General features: G+C 38.8%; 1 protein-coding gene across 5 annotated transcripts in view; it reads left to right on the top strand.

Annotated features, from left to right (window-relative positions):
* The window catches only part of PHACTR1 (phosphatase and actin regulator 1), a 259,159-nt gene that overhangs the window by 213,766 nt on the left and 18,265 nt on the right, over positions 1 to 27,128 (top strand). For 3 of the 5 annotated variants that reach the window (XM_087930868.1, XM_026699598.2, XM_087930865.1), the window contains exons 4-8: positions 2,693 to 2,860; positions 5,059 to 5,262; positions 12,385 to 12,709; positions 19,897 to 20,105; positions 21,985 to 22,141. In XM_087930868.1, the coding sequence (XP_087786994.1) occupies positions 2,693 to 2,860; positions 5,059 to 5,262; positions 12,385 to 12,709; positions 19,897 to 20,105; positions 21,985 to 22,141 (1,063 nt within the window). The remainder of the gene's footprint in view (positions 1 to 2,692; positions 2,861 to 5,058; positions 5,263 to 12,384; positions 12,710 to 19,896; positions 20,106 to 21,984; positions 22,142 to 27,128) is intronic. The other 2 variants (XM_087930869.1, XM_087930867.1) reach the window with 1 other exon arrangement.

Below are 27,128 nucleotides of genomic sequence, written 5' to 3' on the forward strand. Positions count from 1 at the left end.
ATTGTGAAAAAAATGGATTTTAGATGCTCATAAACTGGATTGCTTTTTGAGGTACCTAATTCCTGAGGTTATTTAAGAAGTCACCTGAAAAAATTGTCCCTATATCACCTAATGCCATCAAATCTTCAGACCTTCTTCATAAAATGAATCACCGTTTTTAAGCACAAGTAATCTCCAGTCTCTTTGTTGGTGGAATTTAAGTATTTGCTAAAAAAAAGAGAAAGCAACAACCTAAAATGGTTACTAATTGGAAGCCTACTTTATTGTCAGAAAATAACATTTGTGACGTAAGCAAAAAAAAAACATCTGGGTTGTATCTACCATGGCTTTTTTTGGTGCTAAATTATAAAGACTCTTTTAACTGTATGATTCTTTGGGCCCAATTTTGAAGCCCAGAAATACATCAGTAAGTAAAAGCAATTAACAGATCATTTCATGAAAAATGGATAATAAATTTAGAATTAGAATACCGTACTAAAAAAGGGCAACTTTTTTTCTAAGCCCATTAAAAAAAAACACAACACTTTATAGTAATTTGTTCTGTATAGTTGCAAGTTTGCTGTTTGATTAAAAAAAAAAAAGATTAAAGTTATTTAGGTTTTTTTTTATCTCTTGTATACTTTCCAACCATCTAACTCAACAGATGACAGGAAGCAGCTTGATCTTAAATCCTTCTGTTCAGTGAAATATTAATGAAGAGACTACGCAGTATTCAAATTTAACATTTATATATGCTGTTCAAATGTCTTTCATTTGACTTAGCAATATTCAGTGCATTTGACTTTGCAGTTCTCAACTGATGCATTTTGTACTGTTATTTTATATATCTTTTAGAAATGGAAGGCAGTAATACAATTATGATTGGCTTTACAGTTTTGCTTTTATGTAATTGTTTACCAGACAACACAATCAGGTGCATGTTTGATTGAATATCAGTCTCATTGATTTCAGTCAGGCCTGGGGGAAGTGTGAAGATAAACTTAAGGAAGTTTATCTAAAACTTAAGTCCCTCTAAACTCTGCTTAGGAGCATTTCTATCTAGCATCATTTCCAAACTCTCTCTCTCTCTCTCTCTCTCTCTCTCTCTCTCTCTCTCAAAAAAAAAACCTTTTGAAGTTGGGTAAATTGTACTCTCCTTCTTTCCTTCTGGAAAAAAAAAGTGAAAAAAGGTATCCCTCCCTTCAAGTAACATTCAATCATTGCCTGCAAAGGCAAGTTCTTGGATAACAAACACACACACACACACAGAAATACACACAGAGAAAGAAATTTCCTAGATAATTCAAAAGCAAAGATATTCATATTGGTCATAAAAATCATCCCAAAATTCTAATGAAGTATTAAAACTTTTGGCAAACCAAATTACTGCTGTTTATATACCTGGGTTTATAAATAATGAAGCCTGGCTAATTTCTAACTTGTATTTTCATTGGGGCCAACAAGCGTAGATTAGTTTTAGACAATTCCCTGATTAGTTGCACATTGTTTCTTGTAATTGAATGAATTGTAATTAGTTATTAATTATTAATGATTATAATATATTGTTATTATTTAAATCCCCGATAATTATAGTTAATTAAGTAGTGTTTTCTATTAGTGTTTACGTAATATTGATATCAGTTCCAAGATTTTCCCCAAGACTTCATAAATGTTAATTTATGAGCAAATAGAGACTTTCAATGGAAATGAAATGAAATAGGGGTGTCTCAAACATTCTGTTCTGATGCACTAATCAACAACCTGTGCAGGAGATGTGTCAAAACATGCAAATCAGGAAGTACTACATTCCAGACTGTAGATTATTGTACGGAAGCATTCAAGTGGGACCGTTATTCAGAGGTTGGCTTCAAAAATTTTAGCAAAGGGTTCTCTGCCCAGTTGCTGGACAGGTGTGGCCATGGTGGGTGTGGCTTAGTCAGCCTCCTGCACCACAGTGGGGGGGGAGGCATTTTTGAAAGCCTCTCTGAAGGCTTTCCTCGAGCTTCCAGGATGGCGAAAATGGCCTTCCCGGTCTCCAGAGGCTCTCTGGAAGCCAAAAAGGGGCCCATTTCCAGCTTTCCTGAACTTCGGGGAGGCCCATTTTTGCCCTCCCCAAGCCTCCGTGCACGCCCTGCAATTATCTGCATCCAAAAGGTGTCGTGTGGGGACTCCTGGGAGGGCCAAGGTGGGGTGGGTGGGGCCAGCCAGGAGTGGGATTTGGGGGGTTCTCCAAACTGCACAGAATCTTAGCTAAGGGCTCTCCCGATCCCCTGCAAACCCCCAGCAGCCCACCCCTGCCATTATTGCACTCAAAACCTGAAACAAGAATTTGGTTTGCTATTTGGAGGGTAGAGATTGGAGAGTGCCGGGAAATTAGCTCTAGCTGCCCTTTTCTAAGAAACACTTTGAACAAATCCTGTTCCAGGCTTTCTTTCATAACATTGGAATGTCCCAACCACCAAATACCATTTTTACAAATTTATCTGAAGGAAAGCTATATTGGTGTTAGACAAGATATACTTGGATAACTGGGTGGATTCTTTTCTGTATTAAGGATCGTTTTTCCCTATGAAATTTGTTGTTTGCAGTTAAAATACATGAGACACTGGCGGGGGGACAACCCATTTTTCCAATCAACCTCTTTATTAAAGTTCATTGATTTTTTTCAGTTGTAGTTGTGATCTTTATCCCATGCTATTGTGCTTTCTTTTAGATGGAGAGCTTTCTATACAGAATGAAGAGGGGTCACTGGAGAATGGACAGGCGTTGAGTTCCAGCCAAGTATCACTGCAAGCCCTATCTGAATTGGAGCCATGTTCAATATCTGGGGATTCCTGTAGCTATGAAGTACTCCCGAATCACGAGGTCATGGATGGAACAGGTAGTTTTTCAATTCCATCACGAGTCACATAATTTAGAAAGAATCTTTTGAGTCAACTTCTGGTGATTACATGGACAAGCAGTTTTATCAGCAACTGTTTCCAGAATTGGCTTGCCATTGTCTTTTCCTAGGGTTGAGAGAATGTGACTGGCCCTAAAATCACCCCTCTGGCTTTGTGCCTCAGGCAGGATTAAAACTTCCTGGTTTCTAGCCCAGTACCATTAACCAAATCAAACTGATTCTCCAGAATAAATAATGTAATGATTTCTGTAATACTTTAGTAATATATCCAGACTGATCTAATTCTAGATTATATCTTATCTGTATGAACAGTCTCTAACTCAGTTAATAAATATGAAGAATTAACGTTCAAAAGATTTGCCAATGTCAGTGGGTGAGTTTGTACAGTAGGTGAGATTATTCTTTAATGAACTAACTTGCCGAAACAGTATTATTACTTTTGTTTTAATGGTTGCATATACTTATATCAATTAAATTTGAAATAACTTTTTCAATCAGAATGATAACAACGGAAGCCCACTGACCCACACACAAAGCTTTTTAGATTAAGGAAATGACTAAAAAAATTTTTATTATTATTTGGGGGGCACAGTTCAGGGAGCTGAGCTCCAAATCTTTCTGAATTGGATCAGATTGGGGAAAATTAAAAGACTATACCCACTTATTTTTTCAACGTTTAATTTGTAGAATTTACTGTGGTTTGTTGTAGTGTTGATCACTCCATTAGAAAGCTGTAAAAGGAATTAAGTATATGCAAAGGAAGCAGTGACACAAGTGTTTCTTAGTATGATGGCTCAACAATATGTAGATGTTTGCAAGAAGCAGGGCATAAAAGAGGAGAAAAGGATTATTGTTTTTAAAATTGGCTGACAGACTTTCCATAGACAACAGAAATACTTGGAATGTAAATCCGACCCAGTAGCCATGTTTGTATAATAGTACTTTAATGTTGTCTTTCCACTGGTCTAGTTTCAATACAGAAAACTCATTTCATGATGGAATTATTCCTGCAAAATTTTTTTTTGACATATTCATGAACAAACTCAAAGTTTAGCTTATGTCATCAGTGAGATATTATCATCATCTCTCTGTCTCTCTCTGTCTCTCTCTCTCTGTCTGTCTCTCTCTTTCTCTCTCTCTCTCTCTCTGTATCTCTCTCTTTTTCAATATATGGAGGTGACAAAGTACCATGTAGTGAAAAGAAAATTTGATGTGTTTATGAAACAAAGGGCAAATTAGATTGTTTTCAAATTCAGTGGGGTTTATTCTTCTCAAAAGCAATCTTTATAATAACTTGACAAACCATGCTGGTCTTTGGCAACAGTTGTACAGCTTAAGGTGTTCAGCTAAGCCCAAAAGCAATGAGTTTTTCAATGTATTAATATGTACTATCCTGAGTTGAAAAAGAGAAATGAAAGCTCCCACCATCAATATCCAAGCAGAAATACTGTTGGATCTTTAAGATAAAATTATGTATCGGAAGATTATTTAACAGGACAGAATAATGATGATCACTTTTAAACAAATTGGAAAGCTGGTGACAAGTAGGTAGGTAGGTAGACTCACTGAAGAACAATTAGAACAAGAATAGCTTTTTGAAACTTCTGTGCTTCTTCTTGTCTTTCTGTGAAATATGCAGTCATGAGAGAAATATTATAGTCTACAGCCTTTGAAGACAAGTAATATACCAAATAATGTATCTCAAAATCCTTTGCAACATACAAGATACTTTGCAAGTCTGGTCAGTGGGAAAGACTTCAGTGTAAAAAGAAATTTGTTAAATACTTTTATAGAGTTTTTTACATCCTGAATAATCCATGGACTTTAGAAAAAGGAATATCTAAGGCACTGCTAGGATTCTAAAAGTAATACCAATGCAGTACGATGTAGTAAATTGATTTCAGTAGAAGTAAGCTGAGCAAAAAAAACAAAAAAAAAGCCAGTGAATTGCTCCCTAGATCATTGCTACTGAGGGATGTACTAGGGGTAGGTCTGTAGTGAAAGCACCAGAATTTCTCTCTCTCTCTCTCTTTTTCTTCTTCCTTCTTTTCTTTGTACCCCTGAGTAAAATATGGCTAATTACATTTTTCAATCTTCGTTGCTATGCTGCCTTTGTCTTTCTGCTGCTGCTTTGCTTGTAACCTTGATTGCGTCTGTGCTGTGGTTGTGTCCTCCAGTGTCTGAAGAGAGTCCCACGTCCAGTGAATCTGGAATCCACCTCCCTCAAGAACCTACATCTAAACCAGTCTTGCTACTCCCCCCTAAAAAATCTGCTGCTTTCTCTGGAGATCATGAAGACACCCCAGTGAAGCAGCTTTCCCTCAAACAACCCCCTGCCCTGCCTCCTAAGCCCATTACCAAGATTGCCAATCATTTAGCTGGTAAGTAAATGTTCCTGTTTGGTTTGTGCTGTCCTCCCCTGAAAAAAATGCACTTTTCCTCATGTCTCTAGACAAAACGTATTTTCTTCATGACTCGGTCATGTAGGCCTTTTTCTGCTGTTTTTTCATCTTTTGTTAGAATACCTGGGTTACCAATATGCAAATACATGAGAACCCGTGGCTATTAGAGCATAGAAGAAAACATTTTCTAGCATTAAATTGTTAACTGGAGTCTGTTTCAATCAAATGTTGGTTTCACGTCTCTATATTTTCTCCAGCTTCTAAAAACTCACAGGTCTGTCTTAAGGAACTGTAGTTCCCGTTATAGCTCATGGGAAATAAATAAATAATGAGCTTAAATCTCACTTGTGCATATTTTTTTCTTTGCTATGCAGTTGTTTCAAGAGCTGATTGCTCTTTTTAAAAAATAAACTAATAATAACACTATCTTTTAGATTTCATTCCTTTTTAATTATTATGTGTCAATGGGGGAACTCACCGTTGCTTGCCTTTATTTGTTATCCCTTTTATGCCTTCCACCTTTCCTCTACTCTGTTTCCAAACTGTTATAGAAGTTTATTTCACACTGTTGTCCTTCTTCACATATTTCTGTATTTTCTTTGCTTTCTAATTACTTGGTTGGCTGGCCACACTTGTACACAGGACCGGTCTTCTGCACTAAATGTCCTAGAAGAATAATCAGACTCCAGAGCTTTTGAGCGGGAAGGCAAAATAATGTGACCTGGTTAAATGAGTTTTAGATCCTTCAACATCTGGCTTCAATTGGGGCCTTGTAAACTTTTTAAGCCTGGCTTCAAGTGAGAACCTCCATGTCTCCTTTCCATTTTGTTCCCTCGAGGTTTCTGTTAAGATTAAACTTCTCTACTCCCACAATACTGTGGAAGAGCTGTGGCTATTTTGTTCCAGCTACTATTTCAATCTGTTATGTGAATGCTGCAAAGTTCATTTTTGCATGGTTTTGTTCAATGAGAAGAACTTTTCGTCTTTTTTCCTAATTCTGGAGTTTCAAGTCTTGTAAGCTCTACTTGACATATTACCTTTATCACTATATTACTTTTTGGTACTCTAGACAAAAGAAGTTCGAGATAAAACTGACACATATTTTTCTCGTTTTGCTTTTCTTTTCAACATAAAATTAGCTGTGGAAGCTTTGAGTTAGGGTTTTCCTTTTTGTTGCTGCCAAACTCTTAGTAGCTCGGTATGGCGGTGATTTTCACTTGTTCTTAGTATTTCAAATCAGCAGAAGAGGAGTTCATCATAATTTGCCATCCAACTGCTTCTGTGATTTGGGGAAATAAATGTAGCAGGTTTGAGGGGTGAAATCATAGTTTATACGGTTTGTCCTGTGTTGAAAAGGGAAAGCCTTTTTTCTAACCAGCTCTTTTGTTTGTGAAATGCAGTAATATGCATGAGATAGTAGAGGTTTTAAATTTTGGATTTTGGAAGGCAGATCAAGGACTTTTACTGTTTAGCTGCAATGTGAAGACATGAGGAACTAAAGGCTTGATAAGTACTGCTCACTGCTGAAGAAGTGATAGCAAGAACATGAAATTCTAAAATAAGCATTATTCAGAGAACTGACTCGCATGTCCTTACTTTTCCTGTTCTGATCAATTAGAAATCATCTAAAGCAGGGATTGCCAACCTTGGCAACTTTAAGACTTGTGGACTTCAACTCCTAGAATTCTTTGATGGCTGAGGAATTCTGGGAGTTCCTCAGTCTTTAAGTCCACAAGCTGCCAAGGTTGGAGACCCCTGATCTAAAGATCAGTTTGAAGCTTCCAATTCCTTGTCTTCCTATTCCTAGCCAACTTGTCATCAGACACATGGTTTATTCTCCTTTGCTCAGTTAGAGGGCATTTTAGGTTGTGAATAATGAGATTAAACAGAGTGAAATATACTGGTAGGGATAATTTAATTAGAACTCGAATGTATTCAAGATAAGCACACCAATCTCTTGGAGAAAAAACTTGATACTGTAGGTGGTAACATTAGTGTTGAAATAATTACTATCTATAGTGCAATATGCAATTATTGTCTCCACTCAAACACAAATGAGCAGAACTTAATTTCTGGATGAGTTCAAGAGAGTCAGGATAAAGTGTCCCTTTGAAAGTCCTTTCTACAAGGATGGCCACTTCAAAATCAGCAGCAGAGATTTATATGTGATTAATTAAGCCTACCATTTGTGAGCTGCAGAAATCCAGACAATAATTAGACAGTAACAAGGAAGGATTTTTTTTTCTGGATTTTTTTCCTGTCCGGATAATTACCACCCTAGTATAACTTTCTTCAGATTTAGTTTTATTAATGGGTGTCCTTAATAACATGAAATGAATGAAGATTTATGTAAATCTAGTACAATTTGGAAACCAGAGACCATGTTGTTGAACACAGTTTTAGGTAATATTATGCCCAGAGTTGTGGAGTCCTTGGTGCTCTCTGAGCTTGATTGTTTTCTTGCAGATGTTTCACTACCAAACTAGGTAACATCATCAGTGCTAGTAGGGAGTGGAATTTGCTTTCATTTTGTATTCAAGTGGCTTGACCTGTCAGTGTTGGTGGGAGTGGGCTTGATGGTTCCTTGATTGAGCTGTTGTTTAGCTTGTTTGGCAGTTCCTTGATTGGGGTATTGTTTGCTTCTTGATTATTGGTCACATGTTAATCTTGGGGTTGATTTCTGCTCATCTGGGTGTTGATTGTTGGCAAGGAAGTGTTTTAGTCTTTTAGTTTCCTTTGGGGCTTTTTGATTGTCTCTTTTGAATAGTATGTAGATGTTGTTTATGTCTATGTGCTGTTGATGACCACTCTGAGTGCCAGGCTTCTGGGAATTCTGTAGTGGTTTTGGACTTGGCTTGGTCTAGGGTGCTCACAGTTTTCCAGTTAAACTAACTGAGAAATTAAAGAATATGTCCAGTATTTCTTTCTCTAAAAGGTAGTGCTTTCCAATAGATAAACTTCCCTCTCTTATTCCTTGCCTATTTACATTTAAGCAGCTTCACACCTAACAGATAGTCATTCACTTACAGCAGTTCATTTAATGACTGTACAAGTTGCAACAGCACTGAAAAGCAAGAACTTATCACTGTTTTTCCCACTTACAACCCTTGTAGCATCTCCATGGTCACATAATCAAAATCTGGATGTTTGGCAACTGTCTCACATTTATGACGTTTGCAGTTTGCCAGGGTCCTGTAATTCCCTTTTGTGACCTTCTGACAAGCAAAATCAATGGAGAAGCCAGATTCACAAAAACTGTAATACCAGCTTAGCAACTGCAGTGGTTCAATTAACAACCATGGCAAGAAAAGTTGCAAAATGGGCCAAAATTGACTTAACAAATTTTAGGCTCAATTGTGTTTGTAAGTCAGGGACTACCTGCATTTATGTTCTTGGATACAGTATAGGGGACTTATTTTCTTGCAGGAAAAATAATAGCTGAGAAATTGCTTAAGGGTTAAATATTCCCTTTCTGCCTTTCTGCCAATTCTTGGCTCCTTCCCATTTGAAGATGATCTATGGTGGAAATGGGACAATTAGTTTAATTTCATATACAACTGAATTTGAATATATAGGTTTATTTAGGTCTTGATGAAATCAAAACTCTTATTTGCCAATAAATATGCTTATAATCAAGCTGTATGGATCATAAATCAACAGATGTTGTTCATGCTGGAATTATGGATGACGTTGCCCTGCAGAGAGCCTGGAAATGAGCAGTCAATTCCAGCACATCCTTCTTTCCAAAATGAAAGTGTCACATTTAGATTGCATTTTAAGAGATGCATATAATGCAACACACAATGAAAATGAAAAAACGATCTCAATTCTCAATAAATTTCCACTATGAGATGTGTATGTACTTTAGTTTAGACAACAAGTAGCAAGTTGTGATGGACTGTTTGCTCCTGCTTTGTAGAAGCTACCATGTGATTCAGTTAAGGAGGGGCTTGCAGCAATCTTTTTGAGAGTGAATATTTAATATATAAAAATATATTCCCTTTAATTTAATATCTGGTTTCTTTTCTCCTTGCTGTCTCATTGTGATTTCTGAAGAATCCAGATACTGTGCTTTTGTTTTTAAATGTAGTTGAAAATTAGCTACGATTAATCATATACAGTATTTGCCTTTCCTTTTCTGCCGCATTAATGCATTTTGGTTAAAAATAACACGGAGGCTTTTTTGAAGACGGCACACTGCCCTGGAGCTGTGATTGTGTACTTTTGTTCAGAAAGATGCTGAAATCTATGAATTGGAACAGAACTATATTTTCTTAGGCAGAGGCAGCCCAAGGCATTTTCATGCTTGAGGCAAAGACAGAAATAATATTTTCCTTTGTGCATATAGAAACCAGTCAATGTGTCACCTCCTTTAACACTTTTGATGAGATGGCCTTCTCAAAGACAGCAGAGTAAAGCAGATTAACCTCAAGTAATAGGCCACACAGGTTTTCATAAACATCTCTCCCTGCCCCAATTATGTGGCAGTGTTCTTTAGCATGTTGTAGCCAAACCCTTAGGTTACCAAATACAAAGATTTGTTTCAACAGTTGAGCCATCATTCAGTAAAAAATAAACTGCAAGAGCCAAGAGAAACAAATAAAATGCCATACATTCAGGTGGCATTCAGATTCTTTCTTCATGTTTAAACAACAATTACAGCACATTTTTACATTTTTCCCATACTCAAAATCAGGGCTATCAAACTCCTGGCGCACGGGCCGGATGTGTCACGTGCTGGCCACGCCCATGCCCGGTTTAGCGAAGGGGAGGATACATCACATAACGACATGAAGACATGAGTTTAACATTCCTGCACTAAGTAAATAAATACAGTGTATTAAAACTAAAGATAAAAGAATCAGGCTGCAAATGTCAGGTTTACATGAATTCATTCAGAAACATCTATTCCATCCAAATATTACTGTCTAGGACTAGGTCAACTTTTTAAATGCCTTAAAAAAAACAATATTTTTAAAAATATAAATACTATTCTTTATAATAATTTTAGTAAAGATTATGTTAATCAGGTAAAGCAGATACAAAAACCTAATACAAAATACATTAAAGAATATTTTTTAAAAAAAGTGCAGAATCCCCCCCCAAAAAAGGAAAGAGAAAAGAAAAAGAAAACTATATGAAAAAACTTCTCTCTTCATCTCTAGCAAATATATTCAACATTAACAACTTCTGACTATATCTTTAAAATATTACCAAATACATCTTCATTCCATCTCAATAGATTTTCTAAAAACACTTTATCTTTGTCTCTTCTCTTAAAATCCATTTGCAATTTCAATAGCCTCTCTTGTAATTCTTTGATAGTCCCATTTAAATGAGTAATCAACATCTTTTTTTATCTTATTTGTGTATCACTTTTGTTTTTAATAGTCCATTTGTAAATCCATCCCTTTCTTGTAGATTATAGTTTTCAATTCCTCTATCCTTTTCAATTTTATTCAAAGAAATTTAATGTTCTTTAACACTTTTTATTTGAAATATAATGTTAAGTAGCTCACACAGTTCTTCAGTCCACACATCTAAATTTCCTTTAACATAACCTCTAGTGCTTTCTAATAATTAACCTTCAAAGCCTTCTTATCAACAATTTATAAATCGAGAAATTCCTACAAGAGAAGACATTTTAGTTAGCTTCCAAGTCTTTCTTTAGATCAAGTTTATGCATTTTTTTGGCATTTAAATACATTCCCAAAACAACACTATAGTCATCCTTCTGTGCTATTACAGAAAATAAAATCTTACAGAGCTGGAAACACACATATTTTCCTCTTTTTAAATGGATTAAAGAGGGACTAACCCAGCAAATACAAAGCTTGCAGTTCTGAAAGATTTTCACTGTAAAAAGAAAATTATACTCCCAAGGTGTTTAAAAAGATGAGGCTTGGTTGAACTTTGATTCCTTAAAAAAGGCTATATTGATGGCTCAAAGCAGGATAAAACCCACCATTCCCAGCTGATCATGAGCAGCTACAAAAATATCCATTTTTCTGTTGACTCACAAAAAAACTTCCAGCTGTGTAGAATCCATGAGTTTGCTCTCAAGACTTCCCTTTAATCCAAGGAGAATTATTGGCAGTCTGGATCCTGCATTCAAATGCATTTTCTGCTGTGGTGTCCCCAGCACAGTACGGGGCATCTATTCACCTGCCTTACCTTTCTCCACATATTGTTATTTACTAATATAAGCAATTTTTGAGGTGAGACTTGTGTGGTAAAATTTAAAGAAAGGCATTTAATCTAAGAATTGAATGAATTCACATTAAAATGCTGTCGATTTTCTCACCATTTCTAATTGACACTACAGATTTCATGTGGCCCATTTCTTGAGGGTTTTTTTTTACTTTATTCCTTCTTCCCTCTCACTGATATATCTGTATTAAGATATGGACAACAAGTACACATATAATTAGTATAAAATTACAGTGTTTATATAGAATAATCTTTTACTGAATTCCTATTACCATAATATAATCCTAAACCAAGCAGTTTCATTCATTCATTTATTATATCTTCATACTATCCATCTCACTTAGGTGACTCTAAAACATATCAGAATATACTAGTGTGCAAAGCATACGGAAGCTAAGGTTGATCTTAGCAAAATTAGTGAGCTTTTTTTTCTAGTCTTAATGAAACTCACAAACATCAGGAAAAAAATCACTGTTTCTTTTTCCAATATATGAAGAATTGTAGCTAAAAATGTCCCAATTCTATGAAGAGAAATCTCATTTCTTCCAGTCTCTTCACATGTTCTTTATAGATGCATATGTATTCAAGGTTTCAACTGAATGAACATGTAGATTGCTGTAAAGATCTACAAAATTCACTTAACAAATGTCTCATTTAGCAACAGAAATTTTGGGCTCAGTCATGATCCTATGTCGAGGACTACCTGTTTACAGATTGAACCAGGAAGGACGGCATGATATATGTAGTAATCTCTCATATCTACTTGAACTGCATGAGTTGTGCACGAGGAAAAATGCTTTCAATATTAGACGAGTCAATGGCTGTGGAGAGAATCAAAGTACCTTTTTCCACCTTTGTTCATAACTGTGTTTCTCAACCTTTGTTTTTAAGATCCTGGTGCTCCGATGAAGCTGCCTTGTATGCCAGTCAAGCTATCGCCTCCACTACCTCCAAAGAAAGTCATGATTTGCATGCCTTTAGGGGGACCCGATCTCTCCCTCTCATCCTATTCCACGCAGAAGAACTCCCAGCAACCATTGACTTCGCATCATCACACAGTCCTCCCATCACAATTAGCAGCACACCAGCATCAGTACAGCAGCCACAGCTCACATATGCCTTCTGGATCCAACACGTTACCCATGCACCCTTCAGGATGTCGCATGATCGAGGAGTTGAATAAAACACTGTCCATGACCATGCAGCGGCTAGAAAGGTAATTTGAGCATCCCAACTCTGTGCCTAGTGCAGCGGTCGCCAACCGGCGGGCCGCAGCTCACTGGTGGGCTGTGAGAAAATTTTGGTGGGCGGCAGAGAAATCTCAACCCCAGAACACCCCCACAGAGCAATTAATTCAGGCTGCGCAGAAACACAAAGCTGCGCTGCCCACATGGCCTGCAGGAACCCTCCCCGCCCACTTGCTCCTTACCCAGTAAACTTGCCTGCTAAATTGCTATTTTTCCTTTTTCCGACCATCATCTGTTCTGCTGTTCTGGGAGATTTAGATTAGCTAGGAAGCAGGAAATGGTTGGATTTCTTGCTTTCTAGCTAGTCTTTAGATCTTCGGCTCAGCACAGCTGAATCTCCCTTAGGACTGAAGGTTTGCTTGCAAGCAAATTCAGTGCAGACTCACGGCAAGCAAATTTGAGAGGCTGAGCTAGCCGATGGTAGATAGATAGATCACTGAATGATTCTGTGAACAACTCAGTCTGCCTGCTTTGTCTGATTTTGGGTAAAAGTTGCTCTTTTTTATAAAAAATTCAATATTTACATGCATGGTGTGTTGTGAGTTAATTTTGTGTGTTTGCTTGCTAGCAAATTTTATGAGTTTGCTTGCAAATTTTATGTGACAGACTGAGCTAGCCAATGGCAGATAGATAGATCTCTGAATGAATCTGTGATTCTGTGAGCAACTCAATCTGTCTGCCTGCTTTGCCTGATTTTGGGTAAAAGTTGCTCTTTTTTATAAAAAAAATTCAATATTTATATAAATATTTATAACATTTACTTACAAACCATGCCCAGCCATGGCTTGTATGACATGACCACCAAGCCACACCCACAAATTAGGCCACACCCACAGAACCAGTTAGTGGTCCCTGGGATTTAAAATTATGAGTTTGGTGGTCCCTGAGCTCCAAAAGGTTGGCGACCATTGGCCCTAGTGGGTGAGAAGAAAAACTATGTAAAAAACACATCTTGACTAATAAACTCCACTCTAATGTGAGCAGACTGGTTTCCAGAGTATGGTTTGTCGCCCTAGAAAACCAGATGCTGAATTTGATAGGTTTCTGATTAAATTCAACGAGGCTCTTCTTATGAGCCCAAATTGTTTACTCACAGAAGGGCTGGATTTTTTTCAAAATTCACAGTTTTGGCCATGTCTTCTTTCTGGTGATTTAACGTTCAGTGCAGATGTCTATGGAGGTTCTCAGTCATGCATGTCATGGTTGCTCCAAAGGTGCTTTTTCAAGAGGCAGCTAGACTTTCTGATTTTTATTTGAAGATGTTTCACTTCTCATCCAAGAAGCTTCTTCAGAGCTGAAGAAGCAAAATGTCTTCAAAGAAAAACCAGAAAGTCCAGTTGCTTCTTGGGAAAAAAAGAAGAAGAAAGCACCTTTGGGACTTTAGTGCAGATAATTCTCCACACTGGGAGCAAAGAGCCACGGTGTCACAGTGGTTAGAATGAAGTATTGCAGGGTAATTCTGCCAAATGCCAGCAGCTCGATTCTCACTGGCTCAAGGTTGACTTAACCTTCCATCCTTCCAAGATGGGTAAAATGAGGACCCAGATAGTTGTGGGCAATATGCTGACTCTGTAAAACACTTAGAGAGGGCTGTAAAGCTATATATAAGTCTAAGGGCTATTGCTATCCATAATGAGCACTTACAATTACCCTTACTGCCTTCATTTTCTATACTATTTATCTGTTTGAGGGTGTGCGGGGGGGGGGGGGGGGGGGGGGGGGGGGGGGGGGGGGGGGGGGGGGGGGGGGGGGGGGGTTGGGTGTGTGGGGGGGGGGGTGGGGGGGGGGGGGGGGGAGGGGGGGGGGGGGGGGGGGGGGGGGTGGGGGGGGGGTGGGGGGGGGGGGGGGGGGGGGGGGGGGGGGTTTTGGGGGGGTGGTTGTGGTGGTGGGGTGTTGTGTTTGGGTTGGGTGGGGGGGGGGGGTTGTGTTTTGGTGGGTTGTGGGGGGGTTTTTTTTGTTTTTTTTTTTTGTTTTGTGTTTTTGGGTTTTTTTGGGTGGGGTGTTTTTTTGGGGGGGGGGGGGGTTTGGGGGGGGGGGGGGGGGGGTTGAATTCCTTTTTTTTTTTTTTTTTTTTTTTTTTTTTTTTTTTTTTGGGGTGGAATACCATAATAATAATTATGTTAGTTATTCATATTAGGCTAGATCACGCAATTTGTAATGTAAGGTGTTCATTTTTAAAAAAGCAAATAATTATTAGATGGATGGTTGCGCCATGCAATGTGTTTATGGCAAAGAGTCATTTCAAATTCCTGACTTGTCATGCAAAGACAATAGTTGCTGCCAGGTGCTTTATTAATCATCCTTATATAATTATATAATTCCTATATAATGGTATAACTAATCATCCCTGATATATCAGTTGTATCCCTATTACATATCAGTTATATGTCATCCCTATAATATATCAGTTATATAGTAATATAACCAATCATCCCTATATAATTATATAATCCTTATATAATGAATCTGCTGTGATTATTTCCTATTGCCAACTGCAGTCTTCGTACGGTAGGTGCTCTGAATGTAGGACCAGACCAAATGTTCCCAACTTCTTTGTGCAGTTGTGGTTTTCAGCCCATGTTATATTCTCAGAAGGAATTTAAAAAGCAGATACATTTTGAACAACGTTTCACCCTCATTTCCATATCTATTATATTCATCTCAATAATTTATCTGCAGCAGTCTTCCCGGGGGCGGGGGGGGGATTATGCTGGTAAAATTACCTGCAGAAATCTTACAGACCGTGCATTGTCTGGAAGCACAGATTAGGAACTACCGTGGCAGAAAAATGAGTGATTGGTATTTTGTGGGGAGGGGTTTCCCCCTTATGAGATGGCATTTTTTAGCAACACTTAATGTTGCAGTGGAGACCGAGCACTCTAAAATGAAAGGCCTGTGGGGCTGATAGGGCAGTCTTTTCCAAGTGTATGAATCTTGGGAAACATCAGATTTGCAGGTGTGGGTTTAATGGGGCTCATTTAAAACATGATGCCAGGGTTCTAACTAACCCGGTTCTCCTTAACAATCATAAATTGTTAGGAGATTGGGATTGTATTTCATCACACTTATGGACCCTCGGCTTACAATGAGACATTAATTAGACAAGATTCAGTCTGATGGCAACTCTTTGAAAGGATGGAAGCAGAGTGCAGTAATTAATGGTCCCCATGAAAGAAATATGTCAAAGAACATGGAGCACTGTCTTGTGCTTTCTGAGTTCCAGGAGTCAAAGGGAAACCTACTTAGCCTTGCAATTGTGCACAATGTAATGAGAAAATTTAATACACTCGCCCTCCCTCTTCCCCATGCATCAAAAAATGCTATTTGAATTTTTTGATCTACATCAAAAAATGCTATTTGAATTTCAAGAGAAACTGGAGGCTGTTCACAAGTTTCATCCTGCCAACTATTTACATAACAAAAAAAGGGTCCTTGTATTCGTACGGCAATTTACTTTACCCCTAATCTGATCCTAACCCTACAACTGTAAATGAAAAGAACAAGAGTGCAGGTTGAAAGATAATTCTGTCATTCAGATTCAAATATTATGTATCTAGTTGTTTGCTCAAAGATAATTACTTCAAAAACGTGTGCTGTGTTGTAGAATAGTTCTTCCTATGTATGCATAATTTCAGTAATCCTTACAACAACCCTGTTGCATGATGTATTTTTTTATCTTGCTTTGCTGATAAGAGACTGCCAGTCAATCTCTAGATACCAAGAAGTAATTCCCACTGAATTTGATAGGGCTTTACAGGAATTGCACTCTTGCATGAATAAAAATAATTTGGCTAAAACCGTCATGGTAGCAAAAGGGAGAGATGATGGCCTCATTAAGAGCTCAATCTTTTATTTGACCATTAAATCAATACTGATCTTGGTGATTGCAGGTAGACAAACCTCGTTGATGGCCAATAGAGAAACAGATCAGATTTGGAACTGTTTGGATGAGAGACCATAAGGCACTGTTTGTCACCTTTGGCAATTTTAAGCTTTCTGGATTCAACTCCCAGAATTCCCTAGTCAGTATTAAATATCAAGCTAAAGATAGAAATCCTCTTTATATTACAGAGTAATTCAGTGCTATCTGAGGTACCCTTACCTTTGCAGGACTAAACAATTCCAGGAGAGCATTTGAAATCTCCATTGATGAACTTGCTCTGTAATTGAAAGATGTCATTTTCAAGCCCCGGAATGGGACAACTCAATTGGCCAACTTGCCATAGCCAACTCACCACTGCCGTTTCATCACAGCCAACTCACCATGGCCAACTTGCTGCAGGACAACTTGCTGCAGGACAACTCACAGTGGGACAATTCAATAATTCTTTTTAATTATTTAAAATAATTTCAAAAAATAGTTTGTCATTCACATTTCATTTTGTCCCTCCTTTTGCATCCTTTCTTTAATGATCCTGCCCCGCCATTTCTTAGATATTTGTGTAACTTTTGTCCCATGGTGAGTCGTCCCATGATGAATTGGCCATGATAGGTTGACCATGGCGAGTTGGCCGTGGCAAGTTAGTCACAGTGAGTTACCCGAGACCTTTCAGGCCCTTGACTCCATATCATTCCATTCTTCTCCTTAGCTTGCGTTTTATGGAAGAATGGAACCAGCTTGTAAACATAGCATCCTATACAATCCTTTCAGTTTTAAGATTTAACCTTTCAGATAAAGTTTCTATTTGGTTTAGGTTAATGTGGCAGGGATTCTATTTTGCCTTATATTTCTTTAGCACAAAACAGTGCTATTTGTTCAAGGTTAGGTTAAATCCAAACTACTCCTTTAATGTTGCTGTGTAAATAATTCATAAATTGGGAATTCAGACAGATGCTGAATGATTAGGGAAAGGTACAAAAGTAGCACATGTCTATTTCTCATAATCCCAAAGCAGGGTATCGAAACAATAGGCCAATTATTCAGTTGCCATCATTGTCAGAATGATATCTGTTAACTTCATCCTTGGGAGATTAAGCAGTGATGATGTGGTTTTTTTTGTCTGAAAAAGCAGCTGCCCTTTTCATAATGCATGCGGGCAAAGCATCTCAAAACTGAACATGCCTTGATGCATTTTAAATTTGTTTTGTTTTGTTTTGGCAAACATGTTTATCTCTGAGGAGATTAATGTAGATTTTTAAAAGAAATATGCCTATTTGAAGAGGTCAGTTGTGCCATGAATGTTGATAACATTGCCATTTATGGTCTTGTTGATCTAAAAGGAAAAATTAATCTGCAAAGAGTTTGTAAAGTTGGCGGCAACAGACATTTATTAGATTTCTTGAAACCATACGTGTCCTCATCAGTGTCAACTATATAAATAAATGTGTGTGTGTGTGTGTGTGTGTGTGTGTGTGTGAGGAGAGAGAGAGAGAGAGAGAGAGAGAGAGAGAGAGAGAGAGAGAGAGAGAGAGAGAGAGAGAGAGAGAGAGAGAGAATAAAACAATGACACAAGCCCTGCTGAAGGCAATGAAGAGATGAAGTCTAAACATCACTTTATATATGATTTCACTGCATACCTACAGGTAGTTCTTGACTTATGACCATTATTGAGATCAAGCAAGACAGTTGTTAAGTGAATAACTAAATCAAGGATAGAAAACTTTTTAAAAGGAGAAGTAGAAGTGAGATAGAGACAGATATGGAAAACAGAGGAAAAATAGGGTCAGACTTCCCAAGTGTTTAAGTTACATTTTTGAACAGCATTATGATTCAGTTTTTAAGCAATGAATTAAACCTTGACCATAAAAAGCTAATTCAAAGACAAATAGAAGCCAACTTTTGCCTATTGCACAAATGTTTTTCATAGGAGCCTATCATCACCTTTTTTTACGAGTGACCAAGTTCAATATATCCAAAGTGTCACAGTTCCAAACCAAGCCAGCAAAAGAAGAGGCCATACTGTGAGCAGAACGGGTCTCTTTACTGGAGTCATAGCTTGGCACTTGGTGAACAATACAAGTAAAAGGGTTTCTAGCCAGCATTACTGGCTTCTGCTAGCCAGCTGGCTATATGGGTTCAGCATGCTCTGCCCTCCTGTTCATGGTTGCTCCTGGCTGGCTCCAACAAGTACTATTTTTGCCCGGCTCCAGCAAGCACTGTTCGGGCCTGGATGGCTTCTGATCCAACCACAGCTGGCTTACCCTCCTGGCTCCTCTCCCAGCGTGAGTCCCATCACCTGACACTCATCTGTGGCCCCATGCATCCCCCTTCCCTTGCACATGTGTGGCAACTCCGAAACAGGGCGTTGTGACCACTTTGAACAGTGCGCTGTCTCGGATGTTGACACAAAGTTTTCTCTTAGAGTTGTCTCTGTTTTAGCCTGAAAGATGCTGACATTGCATTTCATTCTGAAGATGTAGTATTTCTCTTCTGTATTAAAAAAACAATTACAATTACAGAAAAAACAATTACTACCAACCTGCCTTCAATCGAGGACCTATATCCTGCACGAGTCAAAAAGAGGCCTGTGAAAATATTTACAGACCCCTCACATCCCGGACATAAACTGTTTCAATTCCTTCCCTCAAAATGACAGACACTATAGAGCCGGGGTGTCCAACCTTGGCAACTTTAAGACTTGTGGACTTCAACTCCCAGAATTCCTCAGCCAGCAAAGGGAGTTGAAGTCCACAAGTCTTAAAGTTGTCAAGGTTGGACACCCCTGCTATAGAGCATTGCACACCAGAACAACTACACACAAGAACAGTTTTTTCCTGAAAGCCATCACTCTGCTAAACAAGTAATTCCCTCAACCCTGTTCAACTATTACAAAGTCTGCACTACTATTACTGTTAATCTTGTCATCACTCCTTATCACCCATCCCCTCCCACTTGTGACTGTATGACTGTAACTTTGTTGCTTGTATACTTAGGATTTGTATTGACTTTTTCCTAGTATGATTGATTGCTTTTTGTGCTCTATGACTATCATTAAGAGTCGTACCTTATGATTCTCAACTCTTGATGAATGTATTTCTTTTATGTATACCGAGAGTATTTACACCAAGACAAATTCTTTGTGTGTCCAATCACACTTGGCTAATAAAGTATTCTATTCTATTCTATTCTATTCTTATTCTATTCTATCCTATCTTGATCTATTCTATCCTATCCTATTCTATTCTATTCTTATTCTATTCTATCTTGATCCTAAAGCTCCAATTTACACGGCGGTGACAGCCTCTCAAAAACTGGACCCGGAGGCCTTGCAGACATGAGACAAGTGCCAACTGTTGTGATTGAATGTGATGACAATAAAGAAAATGTGCCTCACGAATCTGACTTTGGCGATTCTTCATGCCTTTATACAAGAGAAGAAGAAGACGAGGAGGAAGAGGAAGATGATGATAGCTCGTTATTTTCAAGTAAGTAGAGCTCATTATTTACAAAGTCACGTTTACACGTTTGATCTTTGCTAGAGAAAGCAGTACTGGTTCTTGCAATTGCTTTGAACGGATCATAATGAGAAAACGTAGCCTGGTTCTCAGCTGGCTAACTTTTCTGGAGTGAAGCAGTTCATTACAGGAAATAAAATAGATGAGAAAACCTTAGCTTAAGAATGTGAGAATTCTGGGAATTAACAGATCCAGATAAAAAAGTTAAAGTGATAGGTCAGGAAGTGTATAACTCCTGCTTGATCTCTCCTAGAGACCCTCAACACAGTCTCTTTGAGTCCTTTCATAACTTCTGAAGTTCTTGTTGCAATTGGATTGAAGGAAAATATATCCATATATAAAGGGGCCAATGGTTCACAAGATCAAACCTTGCGAGTTTTTTCCCATGTTATCAAAGAAAACTTGGAGAATAATCTCAAAATGATCTTATGAGATTTCAAGTGACAGTGGAGTAAAGTGGGATTGGACAAAATCTGAAAAAGGATTGATGACACATATCTGCTTAAAGCTTTGCATATATGTGGATCTGAAAAGCTTTGAAAAGACATTCAACTTCTTGCTTCTACCAGGCCAAATCTTAGCAGCAACAAGGCTCAAATGTTGCTTGAAAAGACAAATTACTTAGTTTTTCTAGTTCTGTTATATGGAATCCTAGGGCTCTTCTAGTTCTCCTGATAAGATTGTTCCCTTTACTGACCCATTGATCACATTCCAAAACATTGGGTATATTGCTTTTCAGCCTGAGATTTCAGTAAAAGAAACTGGGTTTGCACTGCAATGGAAGTGGAGGATTCAATCCAATCTTTTCTATCTCCATTGCCATGTTGCCTCCTTATTTCCCTAGCTGCAAATACAGGAGGCAGCAACAAAAATATGATGTTCTTATTCCATTGCCACCCAAAAAATTTTTTTTTAAAAAAAATCTGATATTGAACAATATCCAATGAAGCAGCAATTGCTTAACTTTCATTGGGAATATGAGAATATGGCCCATTGCAGAAGCAAGGAAAAATATCTGGTGTTGGACTTAATAATGTGATCAGATTGGCAGGATGTAACATTAAATAAAGGAGAAACCAGGTGTTTCCCCCTTTTCTTTGTGTCTGTTGGGTGAGGGCTACCAATTTTTATTTATGTTGTTCTTTATTTATTACATTCCTATACTGCCCGTGTTACCAAAATGAATCGAGACAGTTTACAACAACACAATAAAACAATGTAAACACACATAAACGGAGAGATTAAAGACAGAGTTAAGATCAAAATTAAAATGTACAAGGTAAAAGTGGAATTCAGTTAAGAATTCAAAAGGCTAAAAGGTTATTGTATTATTGCATATTACAGCATTCTTTCAAGGGAATATCACTTCCTTGAATTTAGGATCCTGAGACAGGGAGGAGAGCGTTAACCCCATTTTCCTTTCCCACAATCCTTCATCCCAACTATGGTGGTTTTCCTTACAGTGGCCTATCAGATCTGCTGTTCTTTTCTACCCTGGGGATGGCAAGAGTAAAAAGTCTTGGGCTTGAGCAAGAGTCGTCTTGCTAGCTAAGATTGGAACCTCGAAACCACTTTCCATGCGCACATTTGTCTCATGTGCAAAACAATCCACTTTGCATCCGTGGAGGGTTGAACTAAGATTATACTCAGCACTGAAAACATTCACCTTCATAAGACAGCATGCTAAGTGAGAGGAAATGCTTTTTGAAATGGGCTCTCTTGTTCAACATTCAAAGTTTCCGCAAGGGTAGAGGTCTTAAAAACAGGTTTTATTTTATTTATTTTTAAAAAGTGGAAAAGTAAGCTCCTGTGCCAGCAGTTAAACCGAATGTGATCCTTTCTATCCAAGGTTCCCTGGCAATGAAAGTTTGCAGGAAAGATTCTTTAGCTATCAAGCTGAGCAACAGGCCATCCAAGCGTGAGCTGGAGGAGAAGAACATCCTCCCCATGCAGACGGATGAGGAGCGGCTGGAGCTCAGGCAGCAGATTGGCACCAAACTGACAAGGTAGGAAGAATTGTCTTTCCTCTCAGCACCAACAACCTTCAAATAAAGCGAGTCCCTGACTTACAGCAGTTCATTTAGTGATCGTTCAAAGTTACAACAGCACTGAAACCAGTGACTTACAGCATGACCATTTTTCACAGTTGCAATTATCAAAATTCAGGTGCTTGGCAACTGGCTCATATTTATGACAATTGCAGTGTCCCTGGGTCATGTGATCACCTTTTGCAACCTTCTGACAAGCAAAGTCAATGGGAAAACCAGATTCACTTAACAACCGCGTGACTAACTTAACCCCTGCAATGATTCACTTGACAACTGTAGCAGGAAAGTTCATAAAATGGGGCAAAACTCATTTAACAAATGTCTCACTTAGCAATGGAAATGCTGAGCTCCATTATAGTCATAAGTTGAGGACTACTTATATAAGTACAAGCAACCCTGTACTTCCAGACTGCACCAATCACAGAACTGAACTTTCCACCTTTCCAGAGGCCAGGAAGCAAAAAGTAAAGGTTCTCCCAATCGAAGCTGAAGAGAGGGTTAGAAACAAGGGATTTGTTAGGTCAGTTTGCTAAACTGAGTATAGTAATAGGACAAGACTATAATGCATGCATGATTGGTTCAGATTCCTCCAATCGGCAAGGCAGAAATGATCTTGCATTGGGATATTGCTGTATCTCTCTGTACTAGAAAAAGTACAGAGAAGAGCAACCAGGATGATTAGGGGACTGGAGGCTTAAACATATGAAGAACGGTTGCAGGAACTGGGCATGGCTGGTCTAGTAAAGAGAAGGACCAGGGGACACATGATAGCAGTGTTCCAATATTTGAGGGGCTGCCACAGGGAGGAAGGGGTCAAGGTATTTTCTAAAGCTCCTGTAGGCCAGATAAGGAATAATGGATGGAAACTGAACAAGGAGAGATTTAACCTGGAAATAAGGAGAAACTTTCTGACAGTGAGAACAATCAACCAATGGAATAGTTGCCCTCAGAGGTTGTGGGAGCATCATCACTTGAGACTTTCAAGGAGAGATTGGACTGCCATTTGTCAGAAAAGGTATAGGGTCTCCTGCTTGGGCACGGGGTTGATGATCTAGATGACCTACAAGGTTCCTTCCAACTCTGGTTATCTATTATCTATTATTTGCTTCTATTTCCACAGATGACAGGAGTTAAATATGATCAAAAAGGACTCTCTAGTTTGATAGGCATGAGATACTATCTGAGTAATTGGCTGGGGTGAATAGATAGACCAACCACCACCACCATTAGAGAGGGAGGCTGACATCTGGTTGTTGTTGTTGTTGTTGTTTGGAGATAAGTATCAAAAGTGTTTTGTTTTTAGGTCAGCTTCAGTGCTGGCTCTCCTGCTCCTCAAAGAGAGATAAAGCATTAGGCAGACAAACTGTAGTTTCCTGTATAATGATTCAGTTCTATTTTTCTTCCAGGATGATGAGAAGCCCTCTAGCAGAATCAAGGAAGTTAAAGAGTCATCTTTAGTAATCAGTTTTGGCCAGGATTTAAGGCAGCGAAATCTTATTTGGGTCTCGAAGGGGGACAGTCAGTCTTCCAAATTTAGAAGGAAATTTGAAGCGCATTCAGAGACTCAAAGCATCTCTCTCAGAAATTTAATTTGTGTGGCTTTCAGAAGACTTGGATCTTCATACTGCAGATCTGTGAGTCACAGAGGAGGAGATGTCTCACCTTGACTTCGAGGATGGTTTAGCAGCAGGCACAAAATTGTCTCCCGCCACTGCTGCCAAATGCAGAATTACATTGCCTATATTACAGGCCCCCCAGAAGTAGCTTATAGTTGTTTGCTCCACATTGCAGGACATTGACACACACACCCCAACATTAAAAGCCTTAATCTGCTTTACAGGTAGTCCTCGACTGGTCATTTAGTGACTATTTGTATCCCCTCAAAAGATATTTATGATCTGATATCTGACAAATCCCCTCCCCCGCACTCACAACACTGCGTTTATGGACATTTCCAGCGTCCCCTCATCACATAACTGAGATTCATGACATTTTTGGCAAAAATGGATATTTACCTCTGGATTTAGGCAAAAATGCTCCATAGCAAACGATGCAGTGGTGGGCTGCTGACGGTTTGGACTGGCTCGCCCATACCGGTAGTTATGACTACTGGCTGGGCCCACCCACCCGCCCAGGCACTATCCTGTCCTATATACCTCACATTTTTATTTGCTTGCTCCGCCCTGACAACCCAGCTGCTTTCTGTGCATCACCCGATCTACTTACTCTGGCTGTTGCACGCAGAAAATCCCCGTGGTTTTGCAGCCACACACAAGCAAAGGGGGCGTGTGTGCATGTGCTCACATTTTCAGTTCTGCACTAGGTGAACTGGTTGTTAAAGTATATGCAGCCCACCTCTAAAACAATGAGTTCATTAAATGACAACCGCATTCATTCAAATTTTATGGGGTATTATTTTAATGACGTTAGTGATTCATTCAACAACTACCACAAAATAGTTATAAAACAGAGTTGATCATTTGATGATTCATTTTTATGATTATCACAACTTACTACCATAATGGGCAAGCTCCACCAGAGTCATAAGTCAAAGACTGCTTGTATATGGGTATTTATCTAGTTCAGAGGTGTCAAACACAAGGCCCATGGCCTGGATCCGGCCTGCAGGCTGCTTATTTCTGGCCCATGGGGCCTCCCTAGAAACAGCAAAGGATCAGCCCGCAGTGCCTCTGCCAACAAAAATGGAGCTCGGGAGGGACGCACATGGTGGCCCTTTTCACTGGCAGAGGGCTGCAGGAAGCCGTCACAGACAAAAATAGAGCCCGGGGGGTCCATGGGGGCCCCCAAGCTCCATTTTCACTGCAGAATACTAGCAAAACCAACTGCTAGCAAAAGTAGATTCCCCCCAGCCCCCCTGATACATGTGACATCAAGATGGCCATGCCCACCTGGACACATCCACCTGGACCCCCGAGGTCAAACACAACCCTGATGCGGCCCTCAATGAAATTGAGTTGGACACCCTTGATTTAGTCACAGCTGTCAAGTGTTTTAGAGAAGCTGTTACTTCAGTTTTGGCTTCCCTAGTAATAAATTAGGAAGGTGCCCAGAGAAAACTTTTTTTTTTTTTACCGTCACATTTTGGAATGACAAGTCCATTAGTATTAAAGCCGACACAAATAAAGTTCATAATAAGGAAATGTGTATATTTTTCATTTTCCCTAATACATATATTTTGCAAGCAGTTTTTCACTAATGGATTTTTATATGTTATTAATATGAGTATATTGAAACAAAAATCAATCATGTGTGAATGTAAAGGTTATTTGAGCTTCAGTTCCTTTACCGAATCAAAAATGTATTAAAATGAGGAGGGATCAAATTTCTCTCACATCCCTCATGGGTAAAATCCAGCCGAAGAAAACACTAATTCACCATGTTTAATTATTTCATTTAATTCTTAGGATTGTGTCAAGTAAAGCCTGCAAAGAGCTTTTGTCATTCTCTTTGAGAGTTAACCTTTAAAACTGAGAAGGAAACAGCTCCTGTTGTAGTTCCAGTTTCACTTTCTGCCTTTCTCTTGTCATGTCACTTCCTTGTTTTGCCTTTGGCTGTGGGATTTAAAACAACAACAACAATGTGCTCAGACATTTAAAGCATACATAACAATCCTGCTACAAGATCCTCAGCTGATGGGAACAAGATGCCCTCCAGTTATCATCCATTGGGATTGTAGTAATTGAAATTCCACTATCCAAAGTTGGATGGTTGTTGTTTTTTGATATCTACCTCCACCTTCTTTTGCAATCTCATTCGGCAAAGTTTACACTTCTTACGTCCAGAGCAGTGGTCACCAACCAATGGGCCGTGACAAAATTTTGGTGGGCCGCAGAGAAATCTTACCCCCACAAAGCAATTAATCCAGGCTGCGCAGAAACACAAGGCTGCGCCACCCACATGGCCCACAGGAACCCTCCCCACCCACTCGCTCCTTACCTGGTAAACTTGCCTGCTAAATTGCTATTTTTCCTTTTTCCGACCATCATCTGTTCTGCTCTTAGCTAGGAAGCAGGAAATGGTTGGATTTCTTGCTTTCTAGCTAGTCTTTAGATCTTTGGCTCAGGACAGCCGAACCTCCCTTAGGACTGAAGGTTTGCTTGCAAGCAAATTCAGTGCAGGCTCACAGCAAGCAAATTTGAGAGGCTGAGCTAGCCAATGGCAGATAGATAGATCACTGAATGATTCTGTGAGCAACTCAATCTGCCTGCTTTGCCTGATTTTGGGTAAAAGTTGCTCTTTTTTAAAATAAAAAATTCAATATTTACATGCATGGTGTGTTGTGAGTTAATTTTTGTGAGTTTGCTTGCTAGCAAATTTTATGAGTTTGCTTGCAAGCAAATTTTATGTGACAGACTGAGCAAATAGATAGATTTCTGAATGAATCTGTGATTCTGTGAGCAACTCAATCTGCCTGCTTTGCCTGATTTTGAATAAAAGTTGTTCTTTTTTAGAAAAAAATCAATATTTATATAAATATTTATAATCTTTACATGCAAGCCATGCCCAGCCAGTCACATGACCACCAAGCCACACCCACAAATTAGGCCATGCCCACAGAACCAGTTAGTGGTCCCTCGGATCTAAAATTATGAGTTTGGTGGTCCCTAAGGTTGGCGACCCCTGTTCCAGAGAACCTCGAACTCTTCTTTAATATATTGCAATCATTCATTCAAAGTTTTTTCATAGAGAATTAGAGTTGGCATACTAAGCTAACTGAGCTAGGTAAAGATATCAGAAGATAAATACGCACTAGAGTTCTTAACAGAGTCAAGAAAAACTTAAAAATGATGGCCTTCTGAGAAGGTTGAAATGAGAAGTGTCACTGCAATTTTAATAATTTTGCCCTAGAAATGCAACGTTCTAAAGAAAGTCCCTGAAACCTTAAAACAGTTGGTTGATTAAATTAACTGCATTCATTCCAGAG

Source organism: Pseudonaja textilis, chromosome 3 (genome assembly GCF_049901715.1).
Source record: "Pseudonaja textilis isolate UNSWEBS1 chromosome 3, rPseTex1.2, whole genome shotgun sequence".
In the NCBI taxonomy this organism is placed as follows: domain Eukaryota; kingdom Metazoa; phylum Chordata; class Lepidosauria; order Squamata; family Elapidae; genus Pseudonaja; species Pseudonaja textilis.